This window comes from Hydractinia symbiolongicarpus, chromosome 6 (genome assembly GCF_029227915.1).
Source record: "Hydractinia symbiolongicarpus strain clone_291-10 chromosome 6, HSymV2.1, whole genome shotgun sequence".
NCBI lineage: Eukaryota > Metazoa > Cnidaria > Hydrozoa > Anthoathecata > Hydractiniidae > Hydractinia > Hydractinia symbiolongicarpus.
Window position 1 is genome coordinate 19,692,810 of NC_079880.1, and position 23,232 is coordinate 19,716,041.

The 23,232-nt window shown below is 33.6% G+C and overlaps 1 protein-coding gene across 1 annotated transcript; it reads left to right on the forward strand.

Annotated features, from left to right (window-relative positions):
* The first annotated feature begins 1,295 nt into the window (after positions 1-1,295).
* Positions 1,296-22,536, forward strand: LOC130647410 (dihydrolipoyllysine-residue acetyltransferase component of pyruvate dehydrogenase complex, mitochondrial-like). Its single transcript, XM_057453260.1, has 11 exons — positions 1,296-1,572; positions 4,848-4,921; positions 10,199-10,422; positions 11,885-11,974; positions 12,209-12,376; positions 14,178-14,440; positions 15,261-15,398; positions 15,980-16,142; positions 16,770-16,844; positions 21,019-21,083; positions 22,286-22,536. Exons 1-11 carry the CDS (start codon positions 1,406-1,408, stop codon positions 22,413-22,415), a joined length of 1,557 nt encoding a protein of 518 aa, XP_057309243.1. The 5' UTR covers positions 1,296-1,405; the 3' UTR covers positions 22,416-22,536.
* Positions 22,537-23,232: the final 696 nt, after the last annotated feature.

Below are 23,232 nucleotides of genomic sequence, written 5' to 3' on the forward strand. Positions count from 1 at the left end.
TATTCGAACGTTTAAGTGCTACATCGTCAATTACTTGCTTACTGTGCGCACAATTACTCAGAAATGTTTGGATACATCATTTATTTATTAAGTTTTAGTTCTTTAAATTAAGTTTTTTGCAACGCAGCTTTTTAAAATTTTGCACAAACTTTGAGGTGGATCGTAAATAGCTCTGGGGTCGAGAATGCATTCATGGATTGTCTTAGCGACATCACTTTCGTTCTTCCTTCGTTTAAAGTCGTAGTGGTTTATATCATCCTCATCTCCAGAGTTTGTTACCTGATGTCGCAGCCGCCAGCGCTCACTTGAACACCTGGGGACAATATTGGCTTGGATTTATTTTTACGGTGTCGCTATTGTTTCTACTGAAATGTCTGCAAAGCGATAACGTAACCTTATGTTAGGATCGAACCCACAACCTTCGGACAAGAGTCAAATGCTCTACCGACTGACCTACCGATAAGCTTCATGCTTTGTAGAAACGTAAGGTCCTGATTAAAACGCCAGCGACTATGTTCTATTCATTCTTTATATCTAGTGAAAGATCTATCCACCAGAATTGTTGAAGAAGGAATGATTGAAGTATATTTAACTTCATTGGCACTGTCTTCGTCCAATTGACACTGTCTTCGTCCTATTGACACTGTCTTCGTCCAATTGGCACTGTCTTCGTCAAATTGACACTGTCTTCGTCCAAGTAACTGTTATTGACAACTGACATCTTCATACAACGCATTTTTTACATTTGGATTTTTTTGTCGTTTTCATAATATGCATAGTTAAAAATATTGTGTTCATAATATGCATATAGTTAAAAAAAGGTAAGAAATTAGGGTTTAAAATCGCAAAAATATGTTCCGCAAAAATTGCTCGTCATAAAAACATCACAGGAACGCAAAATAACAAACAATTGCGAGTTCAGAAACAGTTCTGTTTTACCGCAAACTATGGCATCGATCAGATATAAAAGAACTACAAGAAGATCTGGGGATTAAATTTACTGCCACTCCACCATTCTAGTTCGGTCGTGATCCCTATCGTTATTCTAAGAAGTTAAAAGGCAACCTCTTTTCCAAAGTTTCTTAGTTCTTTCTTGTTTAGATTCCGGCCCTATATATATAAAAATTCAAGCTCTGAAACGATGTATTGTTGAAATTGGTGTTTAATCCAAAATGTTTTCGTTTCAAAATAATCTCTACTTTACATTCCACCAGGATAATAATGGCGTCGACCATTCCCATTCGGATGCGGACTAAGGCCTGGGGTGCAGGACGAGGTCTCACGGTCTGCGTACTTTTGTTTTGCGGTCTTGATGAAAATAGGATTGTTGCATGCAAAAAATATATAGTGGAAGGTTGCTCTTCTTTTGCATTTTGACACAAAATGTGTTAAGTACATTTCGATAATGATGGCTGGACGTACACGTATTAGTGGAATCTCCTTTTGTGGACTTAAAAATTGCAGACCTGCTTTTTCTACAAAAAATGCGAGGCAATTGAACTATTTGGCTTTTGATACATGCACAAAAAAAGCGAGTCCTGGTCACCATGACCATGCGAAGGTAACAATAAGGTAAGTCTTGAAATTAAAAATTCTACGTATTAGCGAATTATAGCCAATTTTAAAATATTTTTCAAAAGTTATTTCTGTTGAGAAAGTGCTCAATACCAACAAAGATGAAATAGAGCAATGTTAAAATTCAATGTATTTGAAAATAAGTTAAAAGTATATAGCTAACTGTCGGTTTCACGCTGAATGATTATACAGTGATAAACTACTTCAAAAAATTTTTAAAAAAACTGTGTAAATCTGGTGGCAATATTTACAAGTTACAGATATAGAAGAGTATTACAATTAAAAAAAAAACAGTTAAAAGAAAGACGTATAAAATTATTTGCCTGCTCTGAAATCATGTGGTTACATAGAAGAGATAAAGTTTGAAAAAAGAAACAAAAAGGAAAACAAATCAAGATCGAGAAAAATAATATAGTTCAATCCACCGTTAATACAAACGTTGCAAAGCGATTTTTATCAGTTGTCAGCAAAAACTTTCCTAAAACACATAAATTCCACAAAATTCTGAATAGAAACACTTTAAAGGTTAGCTTTAGCTGTTTACAAAACATTTCGTCAATCGTATCAGTACACAATAAAAAAGTTTTAAGAGGAGAACCGCAAAACCAAGAAGTCAAATGTAATTGCAGAATTAAAACTAACTGCCCACTCGAAGGAAAATGTCTCAATAAGAGTGTTATTTACAAATGCCATGTCAAATCGAGGCCACAAGATGGCAGTGTTCATTATATTGGCCTTACAGAAGGAACTTTTAAAAAGGAGATTCTGTTTAAGACAGGTTATAAATCTGATTTAATGATTTTTTTTTAGGTTTAGCATAAAAAAATGCGGAAAATCAGATTTGCAGGCAATTTTCGTTTTTTCATGATCAAATTATCCATTATATTTTGTCACAGATTGTATAGGTTCTCTTCTTGATTATTGACTTCCATTTGTTTTTTTAAGTATAGGGTTATTTTAAAGTTTCGGGGAGGATACAAGAATTTAAACAAGTTAGTCCATTTTTTTACAAAGTCAATAAGAAATCGGAACTATGAACTAAGAATTATGCATGGCATTACAGATTTTTTTATTAAGCACATAAAATCATTCATTTTTAAAAGTCTATATATTAGCCACTTTTTTACTGAGCGGATTTTTTAAAGTACACACCCTGTGTTGAGGTCAAAATTTCTGTATGCTTTAAATGTCTTACTTTACACTGAAGAGGATATTTCAAGAGTACTGTTTTATGAAAGCTTATGTGAGAAAGAAAGCACAATTTAATTTTTTTACGTTTTTATGACACAAAGCTTTTTCAACTTTGTTGAAATTGAAACTATAAACAGTTTAATGTTCACACTTGCTAGCACAGCAATAGAAAGCAATTGTGTGTCTTACTCTAAGATCAATGGAATTAAAAGTAAACATTACCTAAAAGCATAGCTAGTAGTCATTAAATTGATGCTATGATTTTTGTTAAGTCAAAGCCTGCTTTTCTGCCAAACTTCTCTTCTGCAATCACAGGTGACACAGAGAATAAATGTTTTCCAGTATTGTTTCTTCTTAGCAGCATTGCTCAACTTCATTCTGCAATCATATATTGAAAACTTCCGTTTACTTGCTGCAAGTCATTACAAAACGATTCCTCAGCCTTCTTTCAGTTCAGTGCTCACCGAAGTTGGCCGAACCCTTAAAACAGGCAGGCTATCGAGAGGCAATAACAATAGGAAGAGTAAATTATTCCTATGCACCCATCCCCTAATATCAATCTTTTTTCACCGTAAATTTAGACGATTTCCTGTTAAAGAGAGTCCAAAAGTCCACACCTCGGCAAGATTTTTCTCCACGTCATGATTCTTTTGTTTTTCTTTTGTTTAAGAGAGTCCAAAAGTCCACACTTTGGCGGCCGCCGAAGTTGACTGTTTTTACGGCAGAAAACAGAGCAATGGAGAGAAACAAAATCAGCGAAATGCAGCAAAATGTAGTTCGACCTGGCAAAGCACATCAGAGGAGAGTCAAGCCTCGGCAAACACTCCCAAGTGGAGATAAAAATATTACCTTGAATCCTGGGCGCAAATTATTAAATTATTAAACGCTTATAATAAAAATTATGCGTTGCTTTAAATCAATTTCTACATTCAGATACACATGATTTTCTCATTGGCAAAATTTCTCCTTATAGGCGAGTGTTGAAGTGGCCAAAGTCTAAATCCGCCCCTGTGCACAATTTATCTACATTTAACTAGCTAAAACACATCAAAACATTACAAAATATGCTTCTACCTATAAAACCATCCATTGATAAACAAAGTTCAGTAGAAAAAATTATTTTTAAAAGTCTTTTGAAGTAAACCTAAGCTAAAATCATTGATTTAAAAAAGACCAACTTCCACTTTACATCTGCTTTAATTCACAAATTTGCAGTGCCAGGCACAACAACTTCCTTTATTCAACTTAACTAAAGAGCAAAGCTTTAATAAAAAAATATTATGCATATTCCCTGGCTGACAAAAAACTTTCTTTGAACACCATGCATACCATGACTACAAATCTCGTGTTCAGTTCAGCATGGAAATCTCTTTACAAGTCAGTCACAATAATTTTTCAGGGGTCGTTGCACAATTTTTGTCAAGTTCCTATTTCTTTGCTGTTTTATGAATTTATAATAAATCTTCAAAACTAAATATGTTGTTTATATTTTGTTTTTATTACGAAAAACTATTGTACAGTGAAGTAAAGCATTATTTGTTTTGTTATTTTGATAAAAATACATAGGCCACTCTTAATAAAATATTCTGGACGTACTTTGACGTACTTATGTCAAAATTAAGGTTGTTGTCTTCTGCTTTTGCCAATCACATGTTACCTTTACTTATATTCATTACCCCCTAGTGTGCCAGAAAGTAAAAGTTATTCTAAGTATGTGGAGATTAAATTAGGGAGTCTATGCTACTATTTTTTACAGTGAATTAAAGCAAATAACTGAATTTTTTCTCCCCTAATGAAACAATATGTGAAGTAAGTTGCAGGATAATTAGGGAGTTTTTTAGGTATTATGCCATATCATTGATAAATATATGCGCTCAACTATATAATATATGCATGTGTGTATTATGTGTGGAAATTTTATAGGAACTCAACCTTGTGCATTTAAAGAAAGCTGCCCTGGGAAGATTTTTGTTATAAGCAGCATTTTTTTGAAATTTTTGACAAAAAAATTAAGTATGTTCACCTGACTACATTGACACAATGTACCACTAAATTTTATAATCATATAAATTTTTTCTCAGACCATTCTCCAAAGTCAGATGTCATCACTTTCTGTCAAAGAAGACTGCAAGAGTTGTCAGATATTACAGTACTGGTAGGTCTCATGTTAATTTTTATCTGTTTAGGGATTGTCTCCATGATCGTTTCAAAAATAATCGTTTCAATTTGTATATTTTTTTTTGAGACGATCTCTATACGAATAATCCCCTAAATTGTCTGTCAACCTTTTCAGAAAACGAGAAACTCAATTTGTTTAGTATCAAACATTTAATATTTTAAAGTGAACCTACAAGGTCTAGAACCGTTACCACCACATTTTTTTCCTATCCATCATTAGAACCATGAAAACCACTATTGGAAAGGTTGCCAAGATCATTATAATACAAAATTTAAACCGTTGAAGTTAAGCTTTACTGACTTATTTGTTGGCAAACAATATCTCCTTTACACATGCTGATTTAACTGACTATGGTTGGCAACCTAATTGAGTAAAGACTCAATTATATTGCCATATTCTGCCATGTATTCAATATTCAATAAGTTAAAAAAAATATATGAAGTATAAGCATTATTGAAAGATTTTAATTAAGCTAAGTCGAATTTGGACAAAGGACAAACTTTTTAAATTTTCAGGGATTTTTTAATCTTATTGCCTTGATAGAAATTACATAGGAGTCTTGTCTAAATTAAAGGGGTACTCCAGTGAAAAAAATTTTTTGAAAAAAATGTTATTTTGATAACAATGCATAAATATGTCAGAATAAACCTTTTACGATCGTTAAAAATCTTTATTTATACCTTAATCGGGTCTGTAAACATCTTCAATTTTAATTAAATTTGCAAGGTTGCGTACAGTCAAGGGGACTAGGTTCGAATAAATAAGCATAAGTTTTGTTTACTTACTGTTTACATTGTTCGTTGATAAGATGTCTTGTAATAATGATGAAGATTATAACTTAGAAAACATAGAATTGGATAATTCTCTTCATGAAAAAGACTTTACAAAGCTACAGCCACACGACTTCGAACCTCTTGAGTCTCACAAGTGAGAAATTAATAATGATGCAAAGTGACGAGCTGTCTTTTACTGACTCAAAGCAACGTTCTTAAATATTTTCTTTTTAAAGAAATATAAATATTTATTTAATCGCTTTTTTTAACATTCGTTTCGTCAAAAAAACTTTATCATTCGCTTTAGTAAAAAATCTTTCCTACTTTACAACCCAAATTAATTTTTATTTCAAAGTTCAGCAATAATTTTCCTCTGCACACGCTTTTTGGGCACAAATGCAAACAAATTTTATGTAACTTTGGAATTTTCTCAGTGATGGAGGACCATTGAAATGCGTGATCAAAAAATCGAATAATGTTTGGGTCGTAATAAGTTGGTAAAACGGGGGTATTAATATTGTATAAATAAAAATCATTCTTATGATTATGATAGGTCATAAATGCGTTGCAGAAGCTACTGACTTATAAGTAGTTGTTTTGAGAAACTGCATTATCAGCATTACATGGACCCCTAAACAGTAACAAAGATTGAAGAAAATGAGTACATTTACCCCCTGAAAATATTCAGCATGTCCTGCCATCAAAAAGCTTCTTTTTGAAAAACAAAGAATAGAAACTTGAGCGCTAAGAAAGATACATGTGTAACTAGAAAACTTTTTTGTCTGTAATTGTATTGGAAATTGGTATAATGTTCTTTTATTTAATATAAAAATGTACAAAACGTTATTTGGTTGTGTTCTGTGGATATAAGTACAAATAATAAAATGAGAAAAAATGAAAAACTTTGATCGCGTTCACCAGCTAAATTTTTTACAAAGTGGCAATATTTTAATATGGAAGTTTATTTCCTGGAGAGATCTTTTAAAAGAACTATCTGTGAAGTGCGCCAACCAAATATAAAAACTTTGATCGCTTGGTAGATCACCTGCACAACGTATTTTGTTTAGCCATTTTTGTTTGAGTTCTTTCTTTTTCACAAATGGGATTCTATGAAAACTTACTTCTTTACACTTCTCTGGTCGATTGGTACATCGAAGCGCAAAGCAACTAACAATTTAAACAGAAATTACATACAAAAAGTGATTTAATGTAAGCTATAGGTCTTAACTTGAACGTTCTCTGCGCTCGCCTAAACTTTCTGCACAATGTGATGTCATTATTTATAATCGGGTCCAGTCCTAAATGAAATCGCGCCTGTCTGTTTTTTATGAGAAAAAAATTGAATATGCGAAGGCTAGTACAACAATTTTGAATAAGGAAAACAATTGCAGTAAGTTTTTTTTGATTTCTTATGCATTTCTGAGTACGTATAAAACAAAAAAGAAAAAAGTAATTTTTACTGGAGTTCCCCTTTAATAAAAAAGTCAATGTTTTGTGCAACATTAAGCTCCAGATACTTAAAAGATACATATAACTCATGCTTTCTGGTAAACTTTTGTTTGACTGAACCAATGATATTCGTTAAGAGTTAACTTTCCACCACAGAAAAAACACAAGTACCAATAATTCCTTTAAGCTGTTTGTTACAGTGTCACTTAAAAAATGCTAGGTCGTTCCCACATGTTTCCATTCCAAATTCTTACAAGCTTTCAGAAACAAGAGATACCATTGCAGAGAAGCACACATCCATAACTCACTCTCAACTTCGACACCAAATTGGTATTATTATTGGCTTAAAATTGTTGGTTTCACATATCTTTCATGGTTCATAGTTTTACTTTTTAGAAAAGCATTGAGATGTCTAAGGAGTAAATTTTTCCACATCTTGACATCACATGAATATTAGTCTCAATTTTGTTTTTCTACTTCTTGGTGAATTTTATTCTCTTTCCACTTACTTAGCAAGTTTAGCCTGTAACAGTTCTGTTGGTTTAAATTGTTTATATTTAGAAAAGAGTACTTCTTTTTTTTGGGCAGTTTTCCGTTTTCACTCTCAGTATCCTCAGTATCAATACATTTCAAACTGTGATAATCTATACATTTTGTACATTATACAAATTGGAATACTTTCCGCTAGCTTCGCAGGGGTGCTTAAAGTCTTTACATGTTGCTAGTCTTCATCTACATTTATTTTAATATTGTCATGTTTCATTTTTTGTTGGGAATTAAATTACTTTTGGTAGAAGATGGTTAATTTACAGAGAGTATTACACATGGGTACTCATCTATTTTACTATGTGATTCATTATGGATTACTACATTATCGCTGTAGTAGTTTTAGGTATTACATGACTAGACTATCTGGTGAAGTGATCAATTATGTGGAGAAACCAAATTTTAGGTTTATGACTCCATTTCTTAAAATCCAACTGTATCATTATGTTGTACTCATTGGCAGTCTGACTATTGGTTTCGGTGTCTTCTTCTTCTTCTTTAAACATACATCACATGTGTCATCAAGACTTTCCAGATGTTTATTAAATAGCTTTTTTTCAAACTTTTAGAACCAAATTTTTAATTTAAAACTGGGAACATGTGCAAACTATCTATGAAGCTTGACTGCCACCTACTTCTTATTAAAATTGCTCTTTACAGTGTGGCAGACTAAAGCAGTTTTGTTTTCCTTGTCATCGGTTATAGTCAGTTTTATTGCAACACGATAATGTCCTGCAGTGTTGGTTTCTAATGGAACACCATGGCCAAACAGTGTAACTTTATCATGCTTGAACGGAACATGTATCTCTAATTTCTTCATGGACTCCTACTCAGTAGGAGAATCAATGGTGAGCAATACATATGAGTAAACGAACTCAGTGTGTTAGCTAGAAATCCTCAATTGAGGCCATTTGACCTCAATTGGGAATTTCAATAAGGGTCTCCCGTAGGACGTCACTATGGGCTGTTTGTAGTAAAAAATTTGAAATTTCATGTTCTTAGATTCCTGAAACAACCTTTCCCGACGCATTTTCTTCTAAAACATCGGATGAAGATTTCGCTTTTTTTACTTGCATGCTACCATTTTTATCTTTACATGAAATGCTAATCTATAGTTAATAACAAAAGAATAAATAAAAATGTGTTATGCAACAATTCTTTTCGCCATTGACATGTTTAATAAAAAAACAAAAATGTCTTTACGTAATAGGAGTAAAAATAAAACTATGAAGCTTCGTGAAACTAAAATTTTTAAAAATATTGATAGAAATCTTGTAAAGTATCTAGCCCAAAAGAGTAAATAGTGTATAGTTTTGGTGTTTCCTGGCATTTATCAACATCATAATTTTCAAATTATACATGCTCTTCAAGAACCTTAAAGCTTTTTCAAAATCTTCCATTGGGAAAAAGTAAGCTACTTTCGATTAAGAAGAGGCCGTTTACTAGCCTCTATTTGCGCTAGCTAACACCCTGGAACTCTTAAGTGATTTAACAACATTGTCACCAAATTAAAATAAAGAACAATTACTATAATACACAATTTCAGAGTTCTGTACGTTATTTTAAGGAGTCTGTTAACACTTAAAACCAATGACGCTCGCAAACAACTCTAATGCAGGCAGAATCAAGTATATCTTTGTTGATGTTATGCAAAAAAATTAATAAAAAAATAACTACCCTTTAAATTCTAAAGCAGTTCTAGTATGGGAATTACTAGGACCTAAAAATTAATTATTTACACCATCTGTAGGCATTCTGCTCCCCAAATTGTTAAAAACATGTTCATTATCTCCTCGTACATGCTCATTGGTATATGTTTCCTTACATGCCTAGCAGTGTAGTAATTGATCTGATATTTTAGCTTTTTCTTCATAGCAATGTGGCTCATTTCACTAAAAATAGTTGCTTTCACTATTTGCTTATCATTCTCCAAAAGCTAGGCACTATTCAATAGCTTGTACACCATCATGGATTTCCATCTTGTAATCTTTGCTTTGCGATAACTGAAACTTGTTAATATAGTCCGCGATTAACATATCAGCCGACCACAAAAGTATTTTAAATAACTTGAATGCTTTATATGCCAGTATAGCTCCATCTTTAAAAAAGATCCAATACTACCAATAAATTTTTGACACCATTATCTTTTGTTAATTTATCAAGATCCAGTTCGTTAGCTGCTTTATGGACTTGTCCTTTGAGTGGTAAAAATATTGCAGTATATATTGTTTCTTTTTATTAACATTGGTAAAAGCATTCCATATTTCCAATTCCCTGGTCATAACCAGGTTTTATAAGTAACAATATCACTTAGTGTTCCACTTCTGAATCATTGAGTAATTGAGTAAGTAACGGGAAGTTTTAACGTCCTTGGGGATTCCTTTCCATACAAGATGATTAGGAGTGATTTAGTTTTTATAGTCTATAGTCTTTCCAGTTTGTAGTTTCATTATGCAGCTGGTAAAATACTTTTTTTCCTTTTTAGCATTACCTTCTCATGAGAAAGTGAAGTTACCTAACCTTTCTCCAACTATGGAGGTTGGTACCATTGTCTCTTGGGAAAAACAAGAAGGAGAACGCATAGAAGAAGGGGATGTTTTGGCATTGATTGAAACTGATAAGTCTACCATGGAAATGGAGACTCCAGAGGAAGGTTATCTAGCAAAGATTTTACTTCCGGCTGGCTCTAAAGATGTTCCAGTTAATCAAGTGAGCTAAATTATGTTTAAACATAGGTTCGGATTATGATTCTTAAATGACTTTTCTTGCATTCATTCGCAATATTACTGTATGTCAAGAGATTTCCCGTTGTACAAGTATACATAAAGTTTTTATTTTTGAAGTCCTTTTTACTCTTTTTGCCATGATCATCAATGATTTTTTAGGTTTTTAATTTTTTAAAATATCTGTGATTAGTTTATAACAGGAGTACAAGCTTATTGTTCCTGTTTATGCAAAAAATGCTGTGATTCAAAACCAGATACCACCACATTTTGTTGTTGATATTTCCCTATTCCATTATAATCTTATTAAAATGTGATTGGCCAAAATATCCCTGGGTTGTGAAGACAAAATATTGCTGTATTTTGTTATTAACCCTCCAACTGCCATTATTAAACCAACCAATTTTTTGCAGTAAAGAAAAAATACACACCTGCTACATCAAGTTTTACAAGGAGTTAAATACTATAACACATTAAATAATAAATTTGAGAGATGGTGATATTGTTATATGTTTTACTACTGTAAGGTTTTTATTATGGACACAGCATTTATTCATTTTATTTATTTATTTATGCTTTAGACAATGCAATTAATATGTGGTTTAAAAAACAATGCACATGGCTATTTGAAATCTTTATTCAAGTATAAAAAATAATCATAAAAACTGTACATTAATATGATATTTTTGAATCCAAAACTATATATCAGAGTGTTGGAAAAAAACAAATAATATTGTGGGTCTTGGTATGTTCTACGCCATAGCTTCAGAAGATTTTGCTACTATAATCAGTTTTATGTACACTAATCCACCAAGTTGTTTTCCTCAACAAGGTTGTTCTGTTTTTTTATGGTATATGCCAAGTGACATAAGGGAAAATATCAAACTTTATTGAGGTTAAGTTTTATTCAAGTCATTTTTCTCCTAAAAAATATTCTTAAACATATTGATCGGTAGAGTTGAATTTTTTCTTTTTTAAATGTTGCAAGTGTTTGGTGCACTGTCTGTACAGAAATGCGAAATCAGCGATTGAAAAACAGGCACATTGGTTGTTACTTCAGTCATGCTTGATCCTTAATTATGCTTTATATTTTATGTAATTCCAATACCATTGACTATGACATTCCCTCAAGATACAATCAATCATAGGGCCCTCTAAATTTACTATTTCAGACCTGGAAAATTCTGCCCTCCTATGCTATTGTTTAGAGTGACATTAATATACAAGACATTTGAAAGACATTATTAAATGTACTGTGTGCACTTGTAAAAGTTCTGATTTTTTCATTAAAAAAACATTTCTAATTAAGTAAAGTTAAGCAGATAAAATTTAATGAGCAAGATGCTAGGCTGTGTTTGTATGAAAGCAGGCTATAAAAATCTTTGCTTAATGTAATTTTACATTTCGTGCCAGTGTCTAACTTACTTTTTTTACACACTTGTTTTTAGCTAATCGCAATTATTGTAAGTGAGGAAGAAGACGTAGCAGTGTTTAAAAATTACACTGGTGCAGATGATGCATCTGTCACTGCAGATCAGGTTGGATATTAATTTTTTCACAAGACAGACAATTTTTATTAATTTATTTTCTTTAGAACCTTAAACAGAATTTTAAAGCAATGTGACTTACTGCTGCTGCATCCTTCTGTAATATGGCACAAATTTTAAACATGAATTATATGCATGCAAGTCTCTTTAATAAAGTCTTTTTATTACAATCTACCTGCACATGAAAGACTTAACGAGAAAAATTACGCCTCTTTTGTTTTTTAGCAGTCAGTCCCAGCACCAGCAGAAACTGCTTCACCTCCACAATCTGCACCCTCCCCTCCACCTTCACCTCCTGCTGCTACTCCAACACCAACCGCTTCTCCTACAGCTCGTGTGTTTGGTAGTCCATTGGCAAAGAGAATTGCACTGGAACGAGGCATTGATATTAATGTGAGTGCTTGTATACATTTTGATGTTCCAGGGCGTGCCACTACAGATGCAATATTTTTACTCAGACAGCTTCAGGAAAAGTATTTAGGAAAGAAAAAGAATCTCTATTTTGCCCTTGTAGATTTAGAGAAAGCTTTTGATAGAGTGCCACATAAAGTTTTTTGGTAGGCTATGAGAAAATTAAGTGTGGATGAGTGGCTAGTTACAATGGTACAGTCTATGTACAGAAATGCTAGTTGTGTCAGGATTAATGATTCTATTAGTGATGAATTTAGTGTAAATTTTGGTGTACATCAGGGTTCTGTACTTAGTCCTTTGTTGTTTCTTCTAGTCTTAAAAGCGCTGTCGATGGAGTTCAGAACAGGTTGTCCATGGAAGTTACTGTATGTAGATGATTTGGTTCTTATAGCAGAGTCAATGGAAAAATTAGTTGAAAAGTTTGAGAAGTGGAAGAAAGGACTAGAAGAGAAAGGGCTAAGGGTGAACACAGCAAAGTCTAAAGTCATGATTAGTAGCATTGCAGCCAAGTGTGACCTTGTAGTTGGAAAGTGGCCTTGTGGCGTTTGCAGGGAAGGGGTTGGTAGTAACTCCATTTTTTGTCAGACTTGCAAGCATTGGGTACATAAGAAGTGCAGTAGTATTGGTGGAAGGTTAGAGCTGACATTCAGTTTGTATGCAAGTGTTGCAAAGGTGAGATTATAGAGAATGAAGTATTTCCAGCTTCAGTGATGTACAACAGTGGCTCGTTAGAGATAGTTGAGAACTTCTGTTATTTAGGTGATATGTTGGGCAGTGAAGGGGGTGTTGAAAGAAGTGTTACTAGCAGAATAGGTTCTGCTTGGAAAAAGTTCAGAGAGTTGACTAGCTTCCTTTGTTGACTGGCAGAGTCTTGTCAATTGAGTTAAAAGGTAGGTTGTATGAGGTCTGTTTAAGAAGTGTTGTGTTTACGGCAGTGAGACATGGGCAGTAAAGCAGGAAGATAGTGACCGTTTAGAAAGGAATGATATAAGAATGGTTAGGGAGGATGTGTAACGCCAGTTTGAGAGACAGAAAGAGTTCAGATGAGCTAAGAAACAGGCTAAGTATCCATAGAATTAAAGATGTTATCCAGATAAGAAGACTGAATTGGCTCGGGCACTTGGAAAGAATGGAGGGGGATAATTGGGTAAGAAAGTGTAGAGACTTGATAGTTTCTGAAGCAAAGCCCAGAGGCAAACCGAGAAAGACTTGGCAGGAGGTTATAAGGACAGACTTGATACAGAGGAAGTTGAGTTTAGATCTAACACAGTCTAGATCAGATTGGAAGAGGGTCATTAATATACCCCGTCCAAACCATGCTAGCATGGAAAACGGACGTTAAGCCGAGAATTATGAAATGATGATGATGACAGAGTTCTAAAAAGTCTGAATTTGAAAGGGAAATAACAGAATTATATAATATTACACTGGTAAAAGTTGTGACATTATATATTTTTTAGTTTTTGTGCAAAAATGCAATAAACTATTAAAAACTTGTAGAAAAATAGTTGTAACACACCCCCTTTTATTACACATTTAATATTTGCTAAGAAGAAGAAACAGGGTTTTCTGTAATTACAAGGAGTTTGCTCGGGTACTGCCCTGTTGGACAGGTAAAGCTTCTTTCGCAGAAACAGAAGAAACAGTACCTGCTCCAGATGAGTTGCTCAATGAAAGTAAACACAGGGACAATTTCTACAAATTTATACTTTTGCAGTGAATTATAAAAAAACTCAAGTTTGGGTATATCTGTTACACTTTTTTTGCATGTTTTTCATTACAGAAGGTAACTGGAACAGGTCCACGAGGAAGAATAACTGTAGAAGATGTAGAGTCGTATCAAGGGCCATCTACCACTGGTGCTTCTCCTGCACCTACACCTTCTGTGCCAACATCCCCACCGCCACCACCACCAGCTGGTGCCACATACACTGATATCGATTTGTCAAATATGAGAAAAACAATTGCAAAAAGACTTACCGAATCCAAACAGACAGTTCCACATTATTACTTGTCGGTTGACATCAACATGGATGAAGTTGTTGAGTATGTGTAAACTTAAATCCTATGCTTGTTCATTTGTAATTCTGCTATAGCACAAAGCTGTTAAGTGTATTGGTCAGTATATGATTTGCTTACAAAAACACCACAAACTCTGAGGACAATAGTTGCATTAAGACTTTTTTAACCACCTCATTCGCCCTTTTAACGCAGTGTTACCACTTCCTAATAAAATGCAAAAATAAATCTTAAAACCTTCCTCAGAACATGTATAGCATTCATAGGCATTATTTTAAATATAGGTAAACAAATTTACCCCACTTTTAGGTCCTTTTTAATCCACACCTATTCCGCCAGCCTCCGAGAATTAATGCCAATTACGGCTGGCGTTAAAAGGGGAGGTAAGGTAGCATCAACTAAACGTGAGAATATCTGGCATATCTAGAGTTATTTTGTATAAATTATGTATTCTATGTAAACCAGTTGTGACATTCTAGGTGCAGACAAGTTTCAATGTTTACGTTTTGTTAGATTCTAGGTTGACTTTTGGTGTGGAAAGTCAAATCATGGTTAACCACTTTTCTTTTGTGGCTAGACACATCTTATCACTGATATATGTTCTAATCTGCTTGCAAACAATATTTTAATTTTAAAATAGAAAGATGAGTTTACTTGACGTCTGAAATAAACTGATCCATGGCTTACTATATGCATTATTTTGCCTGTCAATTTGCATAAGAAGTCTGGGGAATATAAACAACATTGGATAATATAAAGAATGTAGCACGTCTAGCAAGCACTATAATTTAGGTGCATACTCTGTCTGATGTAATTTTTTGTATGATTTTAATTTTTTAATTTTCAGGTTGCGGAAAACTCTCAATAATGACTCAAATGGTGAATTTAAATTATCTGTCAATGACTTCATAGTCAAAGCTGCAGCGTTGTCACTGATGAAAGTACCAGAATGCAATTCACAGTGGATGAACGACTATATTAGACAGTAAAAAAACTTTTTACCATACTTCAAAACCACACCTATCCTTATATGGAGTCCATTATTTGTTTCTGTCTTCTCAAACTTTCCCATGAACCTTAAGTTGTTGCTGTCCTTTTTATGTCGCTAGTATTGCCATTTATTTCCCCATACCTTCCTCACACTAATAATAATATTTGAAGCTGTTTCCACCCAGGATGATCTTATTTTTTGGAAATCATTTACCTATTGTAAATTTTGTTTCCTGATATATAAAAGTGGCAAATTGATTTTATGGATGCTTATTGGTACAATACTTGATATTGCTTTAAGAGTATTACGTTCATATTTGAACCATTTAAGATGTTTTTTTCACTGATTTTAAAGTTTCAAGTCCATGCTCAATCCCCCCCCCCTACTATCAAGAATAAAAAAAAAACTATACCTCTTAATATATAAATTTTGAAAATTATCTTCTCCTTCTTCTAATCTAGCTTCCTCCCTGCTATTGGAGACACGAAAGCAGAAATAATTTTTTTTGTTAATATCTATCACCTTAAATTTATAAAAGCGTACACTTATGACTTGTCTTGTTTCATTTTATTTAGATTTCACAATGTGGATGTAAGTGTCGCAGTCAGTACTGAGGGTGGTTTGATCACACCAATTGTTTTTGATGCTAACAAGAAGGGGTTGACCACTATAAATGCTGATATAGTGTCCCTAGCTGCAAAAGCAAGAGACAAGACAATTCAACCACATGAATTTGTAGTAAGTTAACGTTGACTGCTTCCCAAGCTTGATATTTGAAAGGGTACGTTATTAAATATGTCAAAATAGAAGGCTTTAAAAAAAAAGATGGTCGAATTAGTCTTACCTAGTTGGTTTTTGAGATTATACTGCTAATATAATTTCCACCTACCTATTTTGCCAGTCAACTTTAATAGCGACAACCATAATTTCTTCAACTATTTGCTCACAGGCGGGTCACTTTGCCCTAGTATTCTTCATCAGGTGAAAACATAGCAAACCAAAATCTACTAATGTCTTTATGATAAAAAATCACTAATGATATGAAGAAAATTTTTTTTGCCTTGTCTGTAATGCTGAGAAATCTAGACAGTCGGATCATATAATGCCTAGTTGCAGGGATAAATTAAGGCACAGAATTGATGATTGGGGCACGAATTTTAGGATTTAGTTTTTATCTGTTTTGTGTGATAAATCGTTTTCGCTAGGAAATAACATGGAAAGGTTAACATCAGGCCTAATTCTACCTCTATCGTCAATTACAATGTTCTTGGCACCATAAATCTTACGTGATCACTTATTTGCTAAATTCGTGAATTCTCTTTAGCAATATATCATGTGTGCAACCCCCTCTTAATTTTTTCACAGGGAGGAACATTTACGATATCAAACCTTGGCATGTATGGTATCACTAATTTTTCAGCAGTCATCAATCCTCCACAGGTAATAATTTTTCTTTTTTTCTTTCTTTCAACAAGTTACCATATGGTCAGTGTTAGATTTTCTTTTTAAATTCATCAAACTCAGCCTCTCGCGTTTCCATTTGATGACGTTATTGATGACGTCATTAAAAGGATTGAACTGATGGATTATTTCCATTGTTCTTTTGCGTAAGTGGATTTTTTCCACTGGCCTTATCGACTAGGAATTATCTGGTAATGCAATTGGAGGGATATCTAGAACTAACTAGTAATGCAGTTGAAGAGAGTTAGGGACTATATGGTAGTGCAGTTGAAGGGAGTTAGGAACTAATTGGTAATGCAGTTGGTGGAAGTTAGGAACTAACTGATAATGTAATTAAAGGGGAATTAGAACTAGGAGATAATGAGGTCAATTGTTAAAAATTACCTGTAACACAGCTGAAAAGGAATTAGAAACTAGCAGATACTGAACTCGAAGAGAATGAGGAGGTAATAGGTGATAGGAACCATCGTCAAATGAAATGAAAAAAGGACGTTTTTACCAATACTTGACTACATTGAAATCTAAACTTTTTTTTAAGAAAAACATTAATGGAAAAATCAGTCTTTTTTAGTTTTAAATATACGATCATTCAAAGCTTTAAGGGTACTGTAATGGTACAGAAATATTCAATATATTTATTATTTCTTAAAACTTCTGCTTTACAATATTATTGAATTTAAAAGCAAATTTAATTATCTAAGATATAATTTTTTTCCTGGTAGCCATGAATTTACATATGTTTTGTTTTTTTGTTTGTTTGTTTGTTTTGTTTGTCTTGTTTGTCTTGCCTGCTAAGTTGTTTGTTGAATTTAATACCTTTGCGAAAGTTGTTTTCACTAGTCCAGATGTCACATATTAGGCAATTTTTTTTGTAAATTTGCTGACAAGCAGATCGCACTTTTTTCATGTCGACTTTTTGTTGTTGTTGTTTGTTGTAAGTGATTCATTCATCGACGATATTTGTTTCGTGTTTCATGCATGGAAGCACAAAAGGAACATTATTATTGAAGGGGAGGTCATTCCAATTGTTTTCGCTAATTATTGGGAGTTGGTAACTAATTTAATTGGGTGATCAATTCTTTGACGAATAATAGGACACTAATAATTAAATCTGCACTGATATGAGAAACGGAAACAAAAGATATGTCATTTTCTTTTTTATTTCCACTTGAAATCCGATCCACCATTATGAATTGCTTCTTAAACGTTTTGACGTCATCATACCGTGTCATTCTCATTTATGAATTTTTGTCGGTTTGACTTTGTGATGAAACAAGATACACAAACTTAGAGAAGGCCAGTGCTCGACACTTTATCTATCAGTTCGCCCATTCTCATGTTTTCTTTCATCTGAGGAAATGTTTGGATTGATTTTGTTTTTTAAGGGAAATACCCTAAAATTTTAATCATACTAGTCTGCGCGGAAATGCGTTCGCCTAAGTTGAGGAAAAAGTGTTTGTGAAGTGGTATGACCTGCATTGAAAACAGCGGAAAAACGCGCACACATACAATATGAAGTCTTTAACTTTCATGACGTCATTTCAAGTTGTCAGTAGAAGGGTATTTAAAGAATGATAAATCGAGGAATGTGTGAGCAAAGAAGAAGTAATTTTATGCGCGGGAAAAGAAACGGTGTGAAAACTAAACAAAGAAAATTAAGAAAATGAGAAAAAATTTCAATTTTTTTTCCTCAATATTATTGTCTCAAAATGACGTCGACTGTTCTTTTTCACGAAAAAAAATTCTTTCCTTCGACTTTTTAGATTTTTTTTTGCAAATAAGGGGCGGCTTTATTTTCAACAACGATTTTTTTAATCTTCGATTGCGCACTGAATTCTTTTTGTGTAGTCTTCGTTTTATTTATTTATTTTTGTATTTATTATTCATTTATTTTTCTGTAATATTTCGTGCGGTGATAAGTTATTCATGTGGAAATTGTGATGACGCTTGCTCGTATTTTTAAAACGGTCACTTACTCGAAATTGAAATATTCAACTCGACATATGCACCAAGATGGCCGTCACACTTAAACTAGTGAGATTTCCTAAAAGTTTTGTAGTTATATACCTTCAGAAATGTTTTAAAAAATTACACTTTTGATAATTCATAATGTATGTTATGCCTTAAAAAGCACAAAAAATTTTCTTGAAATATCTATAAGAACAATTTTTGAGAAATCGAGCCTTCGAAAATTCAACTGAATGACACCTATTAGAACAAGACGATGGAAGCGAAAAATTTCTTGTTGCACATGTGAACATCAAGTACTTCTCTGTATAAAAGAAAGATATATCAATTACAGTTCGTACTTCGTGCTTCTATTTTAAGTGAACTTGAGAAATACAGGGTCGTAGAGACAGTAATAAAGTTGGATATTTTTGCTACTTTAGAGGGTTGGGTTGTGATGCGGTACAGGGGTTTTTCAAAACTAGTCGGTGGCCCGCAGAAAAATACGCAAGCTTGCCCGTCATTTTTATACTGCATTGCATGCGTCTCGCTACTTGCGGTACCATTTTGCATAACAGACGTATACGGGTATTACAATATAGATGTGATCCTCTGTCTTGTTTTCTGTAACTTTAAACGAAGCTAGAAATGATCTTAAGCATTCGGAATTCTTCGTACTTTGATTTTTGTTATACAACAGATGAAAACGAGCCTTTCATCTATCACAACATAAAAGTCGTACTTGTTTCGTAAAAAGATAGTGGTGGGGGTGGGTTAAGGCAAAAAAAGGTAAATGATCTCCCGCCCTTTATTCAGCGTCATCGCCCAAATTGTCCTCAAGACCTGGAGTTTACCAGAGGAGGTATTCATTAGAATACGTTTTTTCCTTTATCCTGCGAAACAGTGAACAAGCAGACATATTATATCTTATCGTCGCGTTATACAGTTAGGTTGAATTAAAGAGGCTGGCTATACTTAAGATAACGGAATAATAAAGATAAAATCTTATAAATAAAATGATATGAAAGTAACGAAAAGCAAAGAAGACCACATGGTATGTCAAGGTTGCGCACTGACCGCGTTTTTGTTCCATCTTGTAATGAGCACGAAATCTAAAACTTATTATTATTTGAAATGCTGAGCTTCGTAATAAGGGGAACTGAGACTTTTCCCATGTATCTCTTCGCTTTAGAGTGTGTGATATAATTCCATCAATGACGACCTTGCCATGTTTGCAACTCGAAGCCTACCATCACTTTACCATGCCTTGTCACTTTGTGTGTGTTTTTAACTGGTTCACAGACTACCGTAAGGGAATTAATTTTCGCGAATTTCGCGAGTTTTTGCCAATGTTGCGGAAATTCGTGAAAATTAATTTTGGCGGAAATTAATTCACTAAAGGGTACACATCTTTTATAGTTGCTTTCGAAGTACACTCTTGTCTTTATAAGTAAATCATGCGAATGTACAGTTACGGTCAAATTACGCATAGCCCTGTGTTATTTGGTGCATGCAACCAAACCAACATAAAACGTAGTATATTCTAACCGTAGTTAACTAAACCAAGCTAACGAGCAAAATTCGATATTCTTTTTATTTTCCGGTGGTAAAAAATCGCTTAGCTTTAAGGAATTTAAAACATTCCACTCCTCGAAACTTTGTAGTATAAGAACATAAACAAACAAACAATTAGTCCGCATCCAGCTTAGTGATATACTTAGTTTATACTTGGTTTTTGGTCATTTTCACGACACATGATTTCATAGTGAGCTAACCAGGTTACCAAGGTGACTTTCACTTAAGTTGAATTTCACTCAAGCAGCGCTGGGTGGCAATGGGCAAGATCACGTGATACTGGTGTAAAACATCCGTTGCAGCTTAGCTCTCGTTTTCTCGTGTTAAGTATGCTTGACGCTAATAGCAGCCATTTTTATTAAAAAAAATTATATTCTGTTTATAAAGAATAAATAACATTAACCCAAAGATATACGCATTGAAACGGCATACAAGAGAAGTCGTGGGTTAAATTTTACCCTAAAAATTGGGGACTAATTATGTAACCAGAATTCAACCCAGCTGTCAGTGGTACACAAATTACTTTTTTCCGTCCAATAAATTGTCTCATTAAATGATAAAAAGTAGAAAAATGTCCCCTGAAAACGTGACGAGTTTTGATTATCTACGTGATTTTTTTATTTATTTTTAGAGTTGTATACTCGCCGTTGGTGGAACTGAGGAGCGGGTTGTCCCGGACGCGTCTTCTGAAATCGGGTAAGAACCATGTTGTTTTTAATGCATAAGCCCTGGGTTTCAAGGGAATAAATTTGCCTAAAATGAGTTTGTTGACCTTTGCAGCAAGAAACCAGAGTCCAAGGTTCAAGGTAAAAATAGACATATGTTACTGGTGACCTAGGGTTCACGAGCAAGTAAACATTTTTGCACAGAATGGTTTCTACGTATGTTGGAGAATTTAGAAAGAAAAAGAATGTTTTATTACACGATTATTTTACTCAACTTTTGATGATAAACTTTTCGAGTAGATGTTATTCTTTTCTAAGTAGGCCTCCCACGTGGTAGCCGTTCACAAAAAACCTTTCCACGTTGTCCGCCATCTTGATAATTTGTAATTTCAATACACGTGGTCTGATTGATAGAGTGAAAGTACGTAACAAGTAAACAGTGCTCTTATGCTCAACAATTTGACTAGGCTTTAACAAGAACCTTAAAAATAGAAAGAAAACAGAAGTAACCATCCTGAAGTAACCGTGGACTTACTGTTTTACTTGACAAACCTTTTAAATTTTGTGATTGTTTTGCATGTCACCAACGAATGATGTATTGCCTATGTAAGGATGTACAATAAATTAACTCTGAAAAGAAACTGTTTGTTGAGAATGTCAGTTAAGGCGGCACTCGAAATAGAACAAAAAAAGTACAACTTTTTTGACGAGTTAATAAAAACCAGTCGTTGCACGTTTAATCAGTCCCAATTAACAACTGCTGTTTGCGAGAGACACAGACCCAAATTGCATAACTCGGGTCTACTCGGTCAATAACATGTGCTTAGCTCGCTGCTTTTGTTGTGGTCAATAATCAATAATTTGTTTGTATTACACTTTGTGTTTTTTTATTAATTACAATTCTATTTATATCAGGCTGTTTAATTGATATAAATTGATTTGTGACGTCACGGGCTACACTCATTGATTAAGCAGGCGTGTTATTCTTAATGTCGGCTTGTAATGACGTAACCTACTTTCTGACGTCGCCATGTTGTGTTGTTTTTTTAAAAAAAGTTTATATTTTTAGGATTCCTTAATAAAATTGATACAATCTCGTTTGCATTCTTTCTGGTCTTTTGTCGGTTCGGATTTTCCGGGTTTACGATTTTTTGTTGGAAAATTTTAACTTTTCCTGAACGAAAGAAGCTTAACCCTATAGTTTTTATTTATTTGCTTTTCCTTATTTTTCAGCTTCAAAACAGCAAAAATGATGAGTGTTACGCTAAGTTGTGACCACCGGGTTGTCGATGGGGCTGTTGGTGCACAATGGTTGAAGACGTTCAGGTCGTATCTTGAAAAACCAATCACCATGATCCTGTAGTGTCTCACAAAGAAACCAGCTCCTTCCATGATATTTTAATTATTTGTCGGTTACCGGCAATTTTGTAGCAAGATAGTTTTAGAATTTATCATAGAAAGGAATAAATATATTCTGTGTGAAATGTTTTTTTTCTTTATATTTCTAAGTACACATTTACTTAAATTAAATTTTCGTCTCATGGTTTTTTGAAATTGTTATGCGCGAAAAGCGAATCAATTTCGTGTTTCGCCGATGGAATATTGGGTTCAAGAATTATTTACACATTTTAACACTCTCGTTAAATGTGCGAAAGAGCTCAAGAAAGACTTGAAAGAGGGATTTTTAAACAGAATTCCCTTCTTAAGAATATATCTTCGTGTGAATCTCGACTTCTGCTGTCGGGGAATGTTTTTGAGGTAAGAAAACAAAACGTGGAAGTGTTAAAAAATACTTACGCTTATAGACAAAAATGAATCTTAGAAAACAAAGGTTATTACATGGTAATTTTAAACATAACCCTGAGAAGAGATGTGGACAGTTTTGGAAATAAAACGCTGCATCAAAGATCAAACTTTTACGAAGAGATATTCACATCAAACATACACGGAGGAAGGCGTTTATAGTTAAATTTGTTTTTTATCCAAGCAAACAGCTTTTAAAGCTTTTGTTAGCTGATATGTGAGTGGGATAACGTTTTGTTGTGTTGAATATTTTTTTTATATATCATAACATCGTAAACAAACATGGCTGACTGTTTATCATTTCCGGACTACTTTATGTTTGCGTAGTTATGAAGAGTTGAGACTCAGTCTGTGAATTGTTGTCGGTAGCCTTTGAT

What these genes read in the sequence shown, in the direction of transcription:
- LOC130647410 (XM_057453260.1), top strand. Translation starts at nt 1,406, where the DNA reads ATGATGGCTGGACGTACACGTATTAGTGGAATCTCCTTTTGTGGACTT. An exon ending in AAGATGTTCCAGTTAATCAA is followed by an intron (nt 10,423 to 11,884) that starts GTGAGCTAAATT and finishes ACTTGTTTTTAG; the next exon opens with CTAATCGCAATTATTGTAAG. An exon ending in AACGAGGCATTGATATTAAT is followed by an intron (nt 12,377 to 14,177) that starts GTGAGTGCTTGT and finishes TTTTCATTACAG; the next exon opens with AAGGTAACTGGAACAGGTCC.